Below are 15,819 nucleotides of genomic sequence, written 5' to 3'. Positions count from 1 at the left end.
CAAGATGCTAAATCCAGTACAAATATTTATAAAAGGGCCAAACTATGTACTCTTGATTAATGTGTATGCTACCTCATAGGTTACTGAGCACTTTGCTCTGCAGAGATTACAAGCTGATAATGGTTGAGGATAAAATTTTGGGAAAACGTGGGTGAGGTTATGCTGAACTGCTTTGCATTCCAGAGCACACTAAAGGCTGGACATCACAAGTCAGGTTGCTGCATTTTCATTAAGGGTAAAAAGGTAGCACGAGTGCTCCTACAAATGGGTAATTCTAACAATCTGTATTTCTCTTTTGCAGAGGGGCAGGAATTGGTGGCCTAGGAATAACTGTTGAGGGACCTTCAGAATCTAAAATTAGCTGTAAAGATAACAAGGACGGGAGCTGCAGCGCCGAGTATGTTCCTTATGTTCCAGGAGACTATGATGTCAACATCACATATGGGGGAGAACATATTCCTGGTAAGAGCTCTTGCTCAGTGGCTTTCTGAGGAGGGAAGGTGTTGAGCTAAGGACTTGATGCCTTCGCTGCATCTCACTCTTGGTGAGGATGTTGAGGTTTTAACATTCTGCTTTTCTTGGGAGTACCGGAAGAAACTTTAGTAGCTGGCTCAGGGGAGCAAAAGAGCATGTCCAGATGGGTGGGATAAGGACAGGGACGCTAGCCTTGACAAACAGCACATATAGCCCATGCTGGTTGTGTTTGGTCAGGGAGGATGTGATTTAAGCGCAGTGTAACTTGTTAGGGTAAGAAAATAGCCATTTGGTTTGTTGGATGCCTTCCAGACTGTTCTGCAGTAATATGGTCTAATGGGGGTTTTATGAAGCCTATATTGTCATGAGGATGGACAATGTAATAAGTGTATTGTCATGGGGATTGTATTAAATGCTCTAAGTTTTGGTCACTGCAGGGAAGAGTAGTGACCGTTTCTGAAAGCAAGCATTAATCTGTGTGTGTATTTGCACTGGTATTAAGCTGAAGTAGATTTAAGCAGTGTTCCAGATGCATCTGGAAGCCAGCAGTTTACAATTAAAAGAAGGATGTTTTGCTTGAAACCAGTGATTAATGCTCCTAAACACCAGGCACGTTTTGCTGCACTGTGTGCTTAGTGCTGTCATAGAGCATATATCTAATATTCTTTCCCAGGCATTCAGAGGGAGCTGTTTTTTTCCTATTGGCCCCATTTTATTTATCAACATACTGAAACTGTTAAAAAATGAAAGAAACAAGTGCCTGTGTGAAGCTTCGTTTGTGCTTCTGGTTGGTTTCATGAATTTCTTCTCAGGTGTTCAAAGCTGATAAATCACAACTGTTACTCTGTGATCAGAGCAGAAGCAGATGGTCTGAGGACTAAAACTTACAGCAGACGATTTGGGTTCAGCAGTCTGCAGCACTCAGCCTGGCTACTTCCAGGTGCAGTCTGCCAACCCTTCATATATTCCCCTTTAAAAGTGTTATTTCTACACTTAAAGTTATGTACTGCAACCTGCCATTTGATCAGTTGCCTGTGCCTTGCAGGTTTTATTCTATATTGATTTAGTGCATAGCATAGGTTGAACTGGTGCTGTCTTTGATAGTAACTCGTCTTGTTTGGGTACCACAGAAGTGCCCAAGGTATTAAAATGGTTCAGCCCACAAAGCCAGAGCCGGCCACTTTCAGGCGTTTGGGCATTTTACTGTAACTGTTAAAGCTGTGTTGATTTAACACTATCTGCCTTAACTTCCAGGCAGTCCTTTCAAGGTTCCTGTGAAGGATGTTGTGGATCCCAGCAAGGTGAAGATTGCAGGGCCAGGTCTGGGAACAGCTGTTCGAGCCAAAATCCCACAGTCCTTTACTGTAGACACCAGCAAGGCAGGAGTAGCACCCCTGGAGGTGGTGGTGGCAGGACCCAGAGGTAAGAAGCGAAGAACTCAACCTGGCTGTGCCCATCTCTGCACTCGGGTGGGTATCATGCTCCTGGTCCTACTTGCAAGGGTGGCGATGCCCCTTGTAGGAGCATTTCCCTTGGTTCCCATTCTTCTGGTGCATGCATCTGGAGAGCTGATCCACCTGTGTTGCTGTAAGAGGAGGAGAACTGTGTGCTGCGCAGGGCTGCTTTGAGCAATGTCTTTAAATCGCTTTATCCTAATCTTCAGAGGTTAGAGAAGTGAGATGAGTAAGCATCACCGAGGAACAAACATGGCTTAGGTTTAGGCATAAACAAGTAAATCCAACATCTCACAGCAGCCTCCATCTGAACCTGGGCTGGCTGGCGTAGCACAGCATCTCACCTAGAACAAGCAGCCCCTCGGTCAGGGCAGCCGCCGCTCGCTGAGCACACAGCAGAGCTCTGTTAGCGAGGGCGCTGCTCAGACCAGTGCAGGACCATTGCTACAGCCTTGCCCCTCTGTGGAGCAACATCACTAAAAAGATCCCCAGAGCCCAGCAGTGAAATAACTGTCCATCCACGAGGCACAGCTGAGGGGCAACTTTAAGCCCTACTAGAATAGTAGCAAGGGGTAGTGTACAGGTCGCCCCCACTGAACTGTTCAGATGCCTCTAAGTTGCACCTTGCTAGGAGGTGAGAGTCAGTTCACCGCTCAAGTATCGGGTCGTCCTGGTGCAAGTGACTTTCAGGTAACGGTTCTTTAATTTTAGTGGATGAGACGGATTCCCAGGGATCGAGCTCTCCTTTGAAAACGATTTCGGATTTTAAAGGTGATCCAAAGGGTGACACTGCAACAGGTTTGAACTCTTACTAACTACTGGCAACTTTGGCTCTCAGAAATCCAACTGGCAACAGCAAGAATCATCTGGAGGAGGGAGTGGGAACAAACTGTGCTCCTTTTCAGGCTTTGCATGACAACTATACATTTCTTTTGCACTCACTATACTGCTAATCTTTCCTGTGTTTCAAGCCAAGTTGTAATTGTAGACTGCTTTGTGTGTCGATCTGGACTGATATGTCGCATAATCTGCTGTAGGTTTAGCTTAATGCAAATTGAAATAATTGATCCTGCTTTCTTAGGACTTTGGCAGCTTGCAGGGTTCTCCTGTCTAGGCAGTGAGCCTGCCTTTCCTAATACCTGATTGTGAAAGACTCAAATTGGTGAATGCTATGCACTAACAGGCTTTAGGGCTCAACTCTGTGCAGTGAATCCCAGTAGCAGTATGTAATCTTGTAAATGGCAGTTCAGGCAATTATAACCATTACTCATTTTCTTCGTGGGAAGATCTTCAGAGTATTTTGAGCAATTGCTCTTGACCAGGACTGTACAAAAAGGCAGATTTTTTTCTCCAGTATTTTCATGCTAGCTTTTGTTTACAGTGAGAAGATGGGTGCCCAGAGAGCAGTTGATGGCAAAACTATCTTAAGTTAATGGCTCTTAAATACAAAATAAGGGAAACTGATCACTGATCCGTGCCCACTATCTTCATTCAAAAAAAAAAAAAAATAAAAAAAAAATTGAAATTTAACTTGTTCCAAACTGTAAATCAGCAGAGCATCTTGGAGCATCAAATGGCTGATGAGGAATTGAGTTTTAATATTGCAGCTGAGAATTGTCTGTTGCTTTTTTAGGAATCGTGGAGCCTGTTAATGTGGTAGACAATGGAGATGGCACCCACACAGTGGTGTACACCCCTACCCTGGAGGGACCATATATGATCTCTGTCAAGTATGCTGATGAAGAGATTCCTCGGAGGTAAGGTGGTGAGGATAAACTTAGATAACCTGAAGAATTTGTGACCTGATTGTGCTCTTGCAGCACTTGAGCACCATTTAAGGCCTAGCTGTGGTCCTTTCTACTAAAACCAGTGCAGCTACATGCACGGCTTCTGGGTTTGCGGTGGTTTGAGACTGCTGCTTCTACAGCGGTGATGCCAGAGGGGAGGTGTATCTGCACCTCAGCACCGGCTCTGTCTCAGCTTGTCTGCCTGTGATCTTTCTGAGGTTGTTCATCCCAGCGACAAAGCTCTGCTTTAAGCTTTCCTTTCCACTCTGGACAGTTACTGGGAGAGCCATGCCTACTCCTCAGGGCAGTAACCAGAACACTGTTCCGTGGGTTCAGGCACTGCAGAGACTCTGGGATGCGCGTGTGCCCCAGTAGCTCAAAGGCTCCACAGCATGTCAGATCTCCTCTTGAGTTAGCAGTGTCCTGTATCAATCTTTGAGGGAAGGGAAAACTGTCCCAGTGATTGGGCATTGGCTAAAGGCTCAAATGAAGCTGGTAGTGTTGTCAAATGACCCTTGTGTTGTCCACCTGTGTAGTATGTTCTGCAACAATGATCAATCGTGACTTAGGAGGAGGGGTTGATAATGGGTTTCTCTTAAAGTCCCTTCAAGGTGAAGGTGCTTCCTACGTATGATGCCAGTAAAGTGACAGCAAGCGGACCAGGTCTCAGTTCCTATGGCATACCAGCCAGCCTGCCTGTGGAGTTTGCTGTGGATGCTAAAGATGCCGGGCAGGGGCTTCTCGCTGTACAGATAACTGTGAGTAATTGCAAAGCCATGCAGGGGTTGCAACAAATTGTTTCTAGGTGGGATTGAGTGGCTCCTGTATGAAGTCTGCACAGCCTTTGGTGTTCTGAAGACTGGACTGCTGGCTGGGCCTTAAGCTCTGTTTGTGAAGCTCTTGAAATTGCTTCTCTGAGACTTCTGTCTTAGTCATCACCCGTACTATATTCGGCTCATAATTAACCTTACACTCTGCAAATGCCCCAAAAGAGATAAATACAGGTTCTTTACAAGATTACAGAAATGCTGGAATTTGAAATGGAGACAGCCTGCTATCAGTGTAGTTCAGCAAGGCCACGATGTAACATCCACACTGAGCATTATGTGATGATAACGAGTTTCCCTCAAGGTTGCTTGAAGTCGTAAGCCATTTAAAGAGATATTACAGGAATGTTTTTTGTTTGACTTGGTTATTGCTTTCCCTGAAGTTTCAGATGCTTGGTCTCCATGGCCTCAGCAAAAATGTCTCTGTTTAGTGGGCCATAAAGCACATTTCTCAGCTCTGGCATGCCTAGGTCATGGCATGGCCGGTTGTACTTGCCATTCTGCATTCTTGCTCCCGTGCTGTCCCATCTGCTCAGGTGCTGCAAAACAATTGGCTTTATTCTGGAATGCAAGTGTGCCCTTTAAAGGATCCGGGATATTTATCAGAGCTCCCAGCATGGCTATGGCTTTGAAGATTAAGTTCCACAAGCCCTGCGTGGTGGGAATGCATTTGCTACAGCTTGTGGTTCTCAGCTCTTGAATGTCAAATGTTTCACAGGGCTCTCTGAAAGGAGCAAGCTCTTCCACACTGTACCTGAAATCTCAAGTCCATCACAGCTTATACTGTAGTCCAGGCAGTTTAAGCCATAAATTATAAATGGCATCAACATGTAGATTTGTGTGTGAGCAGGCCTGGAGGACTTTGTAAAGTGCTTCACGCTTTGCAGCTGTTGAGTTGCATTGAAAGCTGGGACTAGCTCTGTCCAAATCATTTTACACAGTACTGATCTTGGTTTTAGATAAGAAGGCTTGATGCTGAAGCTCAGGTCTGTATTGTTTATGCAGCTCTTTAATTCTTCTATTCAGTATACAAGTAGTGTTTGAAGGGACTGCACAGACCTGCTTTTAACTGTAGACCTTGCAGTATCTCAAGAGCTCGATGCCTCACACTGGAGTCTGTTGTCAGCCCTCCTCAGTACTTCCTGACGTCAAAACTTTCAGGGAGCAGCTGGGCAAAGCAACCCGGTGCTTCATCAGGATAGAGATGCCTGGTCTAACTCCTGATCTGTGCCTTGGGGACGTGGGAGGTGTTCTTCATTTCCAGCAGCTATATGACAACAAAGCCTAAAATTTCGTACAGTTCATGCAAAGTTAATTAAAATGGCTTGCTACATCTCTTAAAGGTTTTGGTATCAAGCAAAGCCTAGCTGCTGATAGCACTGACTGTTTTACAGTGCTTATAATAGTCTATTCCTAGTACTTCGATTCCGAGCTTCAGTTCTGAACCTGTTTGATATCATCTAAATATGTTTGTGAAAGGTTTGCTATCCTGCTGAAGGAAATCATAACTAACTTCATGGTGCCTAGATCATCTGCTTTGCTTTCCTCAGGACCAAGAGGGCAAGCCCAAGAGAGTGGACATTCATGACAACAAGGATGGCACTTACACCGTGACCTACGTCCCCGACAAAACGGGCCGCTATACAATCGGCGTGAAGTACGGTGGCGATGACATCCCGTCCTCTCCCTACCGCATCCGGGCATCTCCAGCAGGGGATGCCAGCAAGTGTTTGGCTACAGGTGTGTGCTGGGTCCTGTGTATTGCAGTTGTTTGTACTTGGTGTAAAGCTGCCTTCAGAGGGTGTGGTACAATTGATGCAACAGGCTGCATGTGCTCCCTGTGCACTGTCTAATGAGTGTTAATTCTGAAAAAGTGCTAATTTGAGGGGGGGAAGAGCACGAGGGATCTGACTCTGTAGAAGACACTAAAGATTTGTGTAATCTGGCTGCTCTTACAAGAGGGGTTTTCATAAAGGTAGAGAACCCTCTACCCCATGGAGTGAACAAGAATCTCTTGCATTCTCTAGCAAAATCTTTTAAACCGGCCGGGGTGTTGTTATAAACAGCTAGATGCAACTGAAGTTTGATGCTTATTTTGGCCTAGGTAAGCCCTGTTGAGAATTGCAGTGAGGTTGATTTAAGAATAACACATCTGCACATGTTCACTGCATTCATGCTCTTTACACTGCTAGAATTGCAAGAAGCTTTTCATTCTGAGCAAGAGCAGAATTCGTGCTGTGGGTGAAAGTAGCTGGCTGTGTACTTTAAGGTTAGCAAATCCTGCTCAGGCTGGGTATGTTTTCTGCTGCTTTTCTGTCTGGTTGAAGTTGGCCAGAGTACGGACAGACTTTTGGAAGAGGGAGTGGAAGGAGAGATCTTCAAGGTAAAAAGTTACTACAACTCAAAAATCAGTACCTCGGTAGAGGGGAGGAATTCTGAATTTGTTGCTGGTGGAGCACATTTACAGCTTCAGCCCTTGCCCATTCTCATGCAGAGTGGTCATCATGCAGCTTTGGGCTGGCCACCGTGGCAAGCTGCCACCTCCCAGGCAGCAAGAGGCTGTGGGAAGGAGCAGAAGGGGTAGGAACTAGTTACAGCAACATCACTGAATGTTAAGTCCTGTGATTTATAAATAAATATATTGGGCAAGACCAAACTGAACAGGGAAACTTAATCTCTGGTTGTAGACCCGTGAGAGTTGTCTGGGCATTGTACCGACCTGAATTGTGCAGTGAGAGTGTACCCAGTGCCAGACCAGCAGCTGGCTGCTTTCAGGCCTGTTTAAACCAGAAATATGTTGCTGGCACAATGGAAAGAACAGAGCGGCAGGTATCCCCTTTGCTACAAAAATTGTTCAGAGCCTAATGACTGCTGAATCTGATACTGTTCCAAGTAACTCAAGTCCCTAACTGTTCAAAATAACAGTAATGGCAATTCCTCGCAGATGCCAGGTTAAATTTCCCATTTCCAAGAAGTGGCTTTGATTCGCAGCTGCCAAGCTGAAATGCAGTCGCTGTAGGAGTAGCTGCTGGAATACTGTTCAGGTACTAAAATGGCAGGTTTGTTGCCATTTGAAAATGAGCCATTTACCCAGTAACAAGCGGTGGTCAAAAGCAGGAGTATCAAATACACACTGCAAACAAGAGTTAATAGTTCTCATTTAAACACAGCGCTCTTTAGGCTGGATCTGCTTGATTTGGGCATTGTTTCATGATTTTTTTGGACGTGTGGCAAAGCAGTGGAAAATTGTTTGCTGTAAATGTAAGAAAAAGCATGGCCATGACTGCTACTGTGCCATTTTACAGGCTGTGGTGGTGCAGATGCTTGCACAGGGAGTTTGGGGTTAAAGCAGTGATAGCTAAAGCTAAGCCACTGGCCAGGGCAGTAAAAGATAATGCCTGTGGCACTGCATAAAGAGTATGGTGATAAGGGCATGCGTAAGGCGCTGCTTCCTTCAAACTTCCTTCTTCTCTATTCTCATCCAGTCTCCATGACTGCAGAGGAGGAGGAAGGTGGGTGGTGAGCTCTTGCACACCGCCAGCCTTTCCTGTGCTGGCCAGTGCTGTGAGGGTCCCTTGCCATACATCTGCTTCCCCAGCAATTTCTGTGGGGCTCTGGTGCCAGGCTGCCTGCCTGGGAAGGCTGCGCTCTGAATGGTTTCTGTAACAAAACTTGCCTTGTAGGTCCTGGGATTGCACCCACTGTGAAGACTGGTGAGGAGGTTGGTTTTGTGGTCGATGCCAAATCAGCAGGGAAGGGAAAAGTGACTTGCACCGTCCTGACACCAGATGGGACAGAAGCTGAGGCAGATGTTGTTGAAAATGAGGACGGGACTTACGATATCTTCTACACTGCTGCCAAACCAGGAACCTATGTGATTTATGTCCGCTTTGGTGGGGTGGACATTCCCAACAGTCCTTTCACTGTTATGGTAAGCCAGCTCTGCTCCACAAATACCTCCCGCTCAGATTCCTGCTTCCATGTTTTATTTAGTGATAGGTTAACTGTGTGTGTAATTTTTTAGGTATTTATTAGCCTAGCTAATGAGTCCTTGTTACTTGCAGAGCTTATTTTGAGTAGGCAATGTGGTTAGGTGAAAAGGGATAGAAACTATCAGAGGCTGAACACTTGGCTGCTCTGAACAAAATACTTCATTTCCTGACCATGTAGTTCTCTTTCTAAATGATGTAAGGGTGGTTGTAATCAGCTTCTAAAGCTAATTATTTCAGCTGTCATCAGATACAGTGCTCTGACTTGTCCGTTTTTCACTCTGTAATGTTGACCCCAAACTAAGAAACGGTGTGCAACTCAGTTTGACCCGTGTTTAGGCACTGCTTTCCAGCTTCCCTCCCAAACTCCCCCAAACTGCGTTGTCCCTTTGCTGTGCCAACGGTGACATTCCCCCGTGCCTCAGCCCGGTGGTGGGTACAGGTGGTTTAGCAGCCCCCAAAGCTGGAGGTGGCCATGGTTGTGGGACCGCTGGGAGGGGCGGTGGGGGGAGGAAGGTGTTCAGAAGCTGGCAGGTGCCGTGCCTTCTGTCGTGAAATGTGGGAATAATGGCACTGGAATAACGCCTAACCTGCCTTTACCACCAACCAGGCTGTAGATGCAGATGCTGCTGCCGTGCGGTCACAGGAGACAGTGGGTGCGCCCCCCGCTGGATTCCGCCCTTGGGTACACAATTTTTACATTTTTTGGTTGGTTTCCCCCATCTGTGTTCCATTTCAGATGACGGCCTGCTTCTTGGGACTGCTTGATTCTGTCTGGTCATTGTATTCATTCTTTCTGTTTGATCAATTGTTCTTGGGATCCAGACCTGCTTGTTCCATGTTGCTTGAAGGGAATCTCCAAGTAAACTCTCCATAACCTTAAACACGAAGAGGATCATTACGCCCACAGCTTCTACTTCTGCAATGTCTCCTGTTAGCAAAAGCAACCTGACTGCATTGCTCTGTTTTCCCAGTAAAATAGCACCGTGTCTTGAGTCCAGAGTCGCATTGTGAAACTAGTTTCTTTTGTCAATTTTGTGTTGCAATCACCCTGCCACATTCAAATCACTTTCTCTTCCAGGCCTTAGCAACTAAATCCTTTCAGATGGAGCCACTCTGGGTCTTGTCTGCACTACGTTGTCTCCCATGCTCTCGTGTTCCATTTTGACCTCACTTTTTTCCAGCATGCCTCCCATCCACCCGCACCGTGTTTGATTTGCTCTGCTCTGCCATGTGGTGGTGTTGTGGAGGAAAGCTTGACTGGCCGCTGCTCTAGCTGGGCCCAGTCCAGGGGCTGCCTGACCACCATAATCACTGCGCCTTGTCCTGCTTCTGCTCGCGGTGGAGCTGCTCAGAGCTCAGCTATCTCGTGCCTACCTTCATCCACAATGTGACTGACCCTTTTGCTTCCTGCAGGTGACGGAAGAAGCTTATGTACCGGTTGGAGACATGAACGGCATGGGATTCAGGCCCTTTGATATGGTTATCCCCTTTGCTGTAAGGAAAGGAGAAATAACAGGTACCCAAAGGACACAGAGTCTCCGGAGAGGTTTTGCTCTTTGTTAGCGTGTTTAGCCGTTTGCAGCTAACAGTCTGTGTGGTCTAGGCCATAGCGTGTGGAGGAGAATTGTATTGTGCCAGTAACTTAGTTGCTTAATTTCACATCAAGTGGCACCCGCTGAGGGTTAAGTGGGATACACCCATGTGCTGGTTTGAGTTAAACGAGGGAGTTCTTGGTGCTGCCGTGGCCCTTGGCGCTAGGCTGTGAATTACTGTGCTGCAGGACCTGCTGCTGCTTTTTACCCTCTGGAGCAGCTATATACATCCTTGATTATCTTTGAATATATTTTGTGCAGATGCTGAAAAAAAAAAAATCTAATCTTGCATCCCTGTCACTTCCCTTCTCCAAAGCAATTCCCTTCTGCATGAAACTTCATCTGGCAGCACCCCAGTCACACAAAGCCCTTGTGCATGTGGGCTGGGGCCCCCTTGCTCTCTAGCTCAGCAGTCCCACCCCGAGCCCTGGTCTGCCCCTGCTGAAGGGATTCTTGATCTTAGAGAGGGGGTGCCTTGTGATGAAGTACATCAGTGCCTTTCCTGGGGCTTGCCATGGAAATTCCAGTGGCTGAAGCAAACAGCTCTGCCTGTGGAGTTTGTAAGGTCACAGGACTGTTTGCCAGATGTCTACCACTGTGCTGTATTCATGTAGCTTAGTAGAAAGCATGTCTGTTTAGTGTTCCCATTAGTCTCCTATTTGTGCCTGTGGGTAAAAAGTTTAACAATTTAAAATGCTTGTTTAAAAAGGCTGGACCATTCTTTGTGGGTGGGAGAGAGGAAGCAGGCAGTTTCTCCTTTTGTAACTCACATGGTGGCTTTTTGTAGGTGAAGTACACATGCCCTCTGGAAAGACCGATACTCCAGATATTGTGGATAACAAGGACGGCACAGTAACAGTGAGATATGCTCCTACTGAAGTTGGACTGCATGAAATGCACATTAAATATATGGGAAAGCACATCCCAGGTGAGTCTGATAACAGACACACAGATCTGAGTCAAGTGTCCTGATGCATCTTTTCCCTGTTAAGGTTTCTGTAGCTTAGTCGTACACACTGCAGTAGAAGCTGCCTAGGACATCTTACTGTTCAGCAGCAGTTCATCTGCAGGCAGTCCAAAGAGAATCGAAAGCAAAGGAGTAAGTGCAGGCACACGCGAGCTTCCATTGTGGTTTAATAGTACCAGCCAGGCTTAAAATGGATTTTGGTTTTGGAAGCTAGCTTTTGTGGCATTTTATTATGAAGAAGAAACATACAATTTTCTAACTACCATTTTTTTCAGGTTGAAATTTACTGCCTTGGTGCTCAACAAAACTAATAGTTACAGTACATGTTTATCCTTAAAACTGCATTGGCATAAAAGCTGTCATCTGTGGGGAAGACTAAGTGGTTAAAACACTATAGTTACTCTTTCCATCTCATTGCAATAAAATAAAACACTCATGCACGCTGTGCTGTAATCTTTCTTTCTTACTGGCTGCTTCTTAACAAAGAGAAACCACTGCCTTTCATTCCCTTTCTCTTCTCTTCTTTTGTCCTTAATTCACCAGCTCCAGAACCGGCGCTCTGCCTCGCCTGGCAGCTCACGCTGCCCTGTAATCACAGGCATGACAGCTCCATGGCAGATTGTGCAGACATGGGACAAAATACCATCAGCACTGCTGGTTCTGCTGGTACATGGAAACACAGGATAACGGCTGAAACAGGGAGCTCAGATAATGTGATGCACAGTGCTACTTCAGTATCTGCAGTAGTGCGTGTGGATGTAGCACCTCAATAAGTGCCAAACTGTCTGACGTATTGGCTCAGTGAGAGCACTGCCCTGTGCCTGGCCAGAAGGATGATATGCTGCAATGCTTCCTTCTTGATGGCTATCATGAATTAAGCTTGCTTCTGTCTCAGCTGCAAAATTTCGTTTTGGACTTGAGAGCTATCTGTGCCTTTTTTCTTGAAACTATTATTGGCTTTTGGTGACTGTACTTTTTGTTCTTGTGCACCAGCTTCACTAATCTGAGGCTGGCAAATGTGTTTCTGGATACCCTTCAAATTCCCTAGTTCAGGTTCATTGAGTCAGGCAGTGTGCAGTGCTCGTTCCTAATTCTGAAATAGTGAAATTCAGGATTTGTATCTGAACTGAAAGAGCGCTTCTCTGAGTCATGTTCTGATGTAATGTGCTAAATATAAACTTGTGATGCGCAAGACCCTTTTACGACATCATTTAAGCTTATCTGTGGTGATTAGAGTAGCACTTTGTCATGACTAAATGTGGAACAAATTGTGGAGAGGTATCTTTTGAAGATGAAAGGGAAGGATTATTCATTTTAAAGTGCCCTAGAGTCATGCAAAGGTTCTTCAAATACCAAATGGTGAGAATGGCATTGAAAAATGTGGGTATATTCATAGCCTAAGATTCCATTGGGTCAGAGCAGCTTGATGCCTGTTTCAAACTTGTAGTCCAGGCCACTCATCCTTAAAAGTGCTTCTTGCTTTTTTTCTTTAGAGAGCCCTCTGCAATTCTATGTGAATTATCCAAACAGCGGCAGTGTGTCTGCTTATGGGCCTGGCCTCATTTATGGGGTTGCCAATAAGCCAGCGACCTTTACCATTGTCACAGAAGATGCAGGAGAGGGTAAGTCTGTTCTTTAAATCCATCCTACTCTAAACTAGAAACTTCTAAGAAGTGTAATGTGTGTCAGCCTTAATTTGAAGCATAATTTGCATTCATTTGTCCAAATAAGAATCTCTGGTATAATACAAATAATGGTTTATGCAAATACAATGCAAAATGGCTTTCATTAAGCTGCATCTTCTGTGCAGTGGCAACTGAACTGTTTTATTACTTCTTTCTGAGAGAAGTAGACTCGGATATGGTACAAGGTACAAATAGTTCACTTGATTAAAATTAAGCTGAAGGCAGCCTAGATTTGGTGGAATATGAGTAGTGGATGTAGAATCACTATTAAGTAAATCTAACAGATCGAATGGTTTCGTGGCCTCGATGGATTGGCCTGAGCTCTTTTTGCTGCTATCCTTGGAAAAGGTAAATCTGAGCTGCATTTCCAGTACCAAGTACTGGATCTTCCTCTTTAAAAGTCGTTGATCTTGTTGTGCATGAAGGTTTACAGCAGTGCTGTTTTCCTTATTTCCTAGGTGGACTGGACTTGGCTATTGAAGGACCTTCAAAAGCAGAAATCAGCTGCATTGATAACAAAGATGGGACGTGCACAGTCACATACCTGCCTACTCTACCCGGGAACTACAGCATACTGGTCAAGTACAATGACAAGCACATCCCAGGCAGCCCGTTCACAGCCAAGATTACAGGTATAAGGCTTAGACTTCTGGAAGCACTTCAGAGTGAAAGTTAACCTCTGATAGCATGGGGGGCTGGTTTTCAGCAAGAGCATGAAGTCCCCCAACTTGTTCTGCATTTAACCCCCTGATATCTTGGACTCATTTATCTTTATTTCCACAGATGATAACAGAAGACGGTCCCAGGTTAAGCTTGGTTCTGCTGCTGACTTTTTATTGGACATCACTGAGACTGATCTCAGTCTCCTAACAGCCAGCATTAAAGCCCCATCAGGTCGTGATGAGCCTTGTCTTCTGAAGAGGCTGCCCAATAACCACATTGGTAAGTTCTGATAGTCTTCATCTGGGAGCAGTTTAGCAGCCTCTACTCCAGTTTTCTTTGCTATGTAAAATGACTTAATTCTTCTCTGCACCTTCCCAAAAGTATGTTGTCAAACCAAATGGTTGTCGTTGTTTGGTACGGTTGGTGAAACACAGAAGGATCTGAATACTGACCTTTTCTGTTAGCATTCCAGGCTGTGACTGAGCTGCTATTTGTCAGCATATGTGAATGGTTTTGTGGCCCATTTGAGAATAACACTTCAACATGTGTAAAGAGTGTTCTTTCAGTATTGCTTGGTATGCTTAAGGCTTTTTAATCAAGTAAAACATGCATAAAAAGTGAGTAAGTTTGTCACATTTCTCTGCTTTGTAGGTATCTCATTCATTCCACGGGAAGTAGGAGAACATCTGGTTAGCATCAAGAAAAACGGGAGTCATGTACCAAACAGCCCTGTAACGATCATGGTGGTCCAGTCTGAGATAGGAGATGCCAGACGAGCGAGAGTTTTTGGACGTGGTTTGGTAGAAGGACGAACCTTTGAAATGTGTGACTTCATTGTAGACACAAGAGATGCGGGTTAGTTCCATTGCACGGGACTGTGAGTTGCTGTGAGACACGCTCTCTGAAGGACAGCATTGTCTTCCTCAGCAGGGAATCCCCAGGTCACAAGCTGCAAAGCAGCAGATCTGTTTGTAATGCAAAGAGCACATTAAGCATGCACTGTTGTTCTCAGTTATTAACTTCAGGCAATGCTATGAACTTCTAAAGTGCTTTGTATTTTGGCCAATGTCTTTCTTTACAGCCAACAGGGACTGTCACTGAGGCACTGACAAAGCTTTTCTTCCATTTGATGGTGCTGATTCTAGAATCGTAGTGTACAGCAAGAAGGACATGAGGAAGATATTTTCCTGTTGGTTTGACGTGGAGCCTTGACTGCAGTCTTTGAAGCTAACTTTTCAATGTTAATGAAATAAAAGGGATATGGTCAGAGCGTTTTAGGAGCTGAATGCATTCTGTGCATTCATTAAATGTGATCTGACCTATGAGGACTACCAAAGTACTATTAAGACATCATGCAGCTCCTGCATACCCATTCTGAAACAAACTGGCTAATGACTAGCTACTGCTTTGGGTTTAGACTATATTACGTCAAATTTATGATACAACTGTAGAAAATGTGACGTTAACTTAACTATTTTGTAGGTTATGGTGGCATCTCGCTGGCAGTTGAAGGACCCAGCAAGGTAGATATCCAAACCGAAGACCTTGAAGATGGAACTTGCAAAGTGTCCTATTTTCCAACTGTACCTGGCGTGTACATTGTGTCTACTAAATTTGCAGATGAACATATTCCAGGTAAGCAGGAGTGTTTGGCACCTTTGTTTAGTGCAGCAAAGGTCTTACCTAGCTGGCCAGCACGCTGGAACTGTGGGTGGGCTGTGTGATCTGGACCATACCGTAAGTCCTGAAGATTTGAGGAGGTCTTACCAGTACCCTTCAAGCAGGCATCCAAAACTGTTCTAGTTACATGGCTGTATTTCACTGTAAACTGGCTGTAAAACTTCCACTGTGATACAGTGCAAGTTAGAGGAAGCTTTCACTCCTCCCCTTGATGCAGTGTGTAGTGAGTAAAAGAGGAATGACTTGCTGTGGCACTTGCAGGCAGCCCATTTACTGTGAAGATAAGTGGTGAGGGAAGAGTTAAGGAGAGCATCACACGAACAAGACGGGCTCCCTCTGTTGCAACAGTTGGAAGCATATGTGATCTGAACCTAAAAATTCCAGGTAAGCGACATTCTTTCCCCGTAACCATAAATTGCACTTGTATAGTGTAGGTGTACCTGAAGCAATGGACATAGGAACTTCAGTGTTAAGTCATCCTCGTGTTAAGGCAGTGTAGGGAAGAAATACTGGTAGTATGGTCTCTATGAACTGTTAAAAATATGCATAACCATGATCAGCAAATGGAGAAATAAATAACAGGGAGACCTTAATCTGTTCCACGTAAAGCAAGCTGGAGGATGGGCTGCACAGCTCAGCCTGTCTCCAGGGTTTTAAGATAATCTGTTAGGTGTTTGTACTGCTGCTTGGCAAATGTG

The 15,819-nt window shown here is 45.2% G+C and overlaps 1 protein-coding gene across 4 annotated transcripts in view; it reads left to right on the top strand.

The window, feature by feature from the left end:
- FLNB (filamin B) overlaps positions 1-15,819 on the top strand; it is an 85,281-nt gene that overhangs the window by 58,353 nt on the left and 11,109 nt on the right. For 2 of the 4 annotated variants that reach the window (XM_013184157.3, XM_067003075.1), the window contains 15 exons: positions 302-462; positions 1,729-1,896; positions 3,562-3,685; positions 4,317-4,473; positions 6,093-6,282; positions 8,226-8,473; positions 9,142-9,216; positions 9,948-10,050; positions 10,914-11,054; positions 12,587-12,715; positions 13,237-13,410; positions 13,562-13,720; positions 14,093-14,296; positions 14,924-15,076; positions 15,383-15,505. In XM_013184157.3, the coding sequence (XP_013039611.3) occupies positions 302-462; positions 1,729-1,896; positions 3,562-3,685; positions 4,317-4,473; positions 6,093-6,282; positions 8,226-8,473; positions 9,142-9,216; positions 9,948-10,050; positions 10,914-11,054; positions 12,587-12,715; positions 13,237-13,410; positions 13,562-13,720; positions 14,093-14,296; positions 14,924-15,076; positions 15,383-15,505 (2,309 nt within the window). Of the gene's footprint in view, positions 1-301; positions 463-1,728; positions 1,897-2,639; positions 2,727-3,561; positions 3,686-4,316; positions 4,474-6,092; positions 6,283-8,225; positions 8,474-9,141; positions 9,217-9,947; positions 10,051-10,913; positions 11,055-12,586; positions 12,716-13,236; positions 13,411-13,561; positions 13,721-14,092; positions 14,297-14,923; positions 15,077-15,382; positions 15,506-15,819 lie in introns of all 4 variants that reach the window. The other 2 variants (XM_067003076.1, XM_013184158.3) reach the window with 2 other exon arrangements.

This window comes from Anser cygnoides, chromosome 10, assembly GCF_040182565.1.
Source record: "Anser cygnoides isolate HZ-2024a breed goose chromosome 10, Taihu_goose_T2T_genome, whole genome shotgun sequence".
In the NCBI taxonomy this organism is placed as follows: domain Eukaryota; kingdom Metazoa; phylum Chordata; class Aves; order Anseriformes; family Anatidae; genus Anser; species Anser cygnoides.
This window is presented reverse-complemented; position numbering and strand designations above follow the sequence as displayed.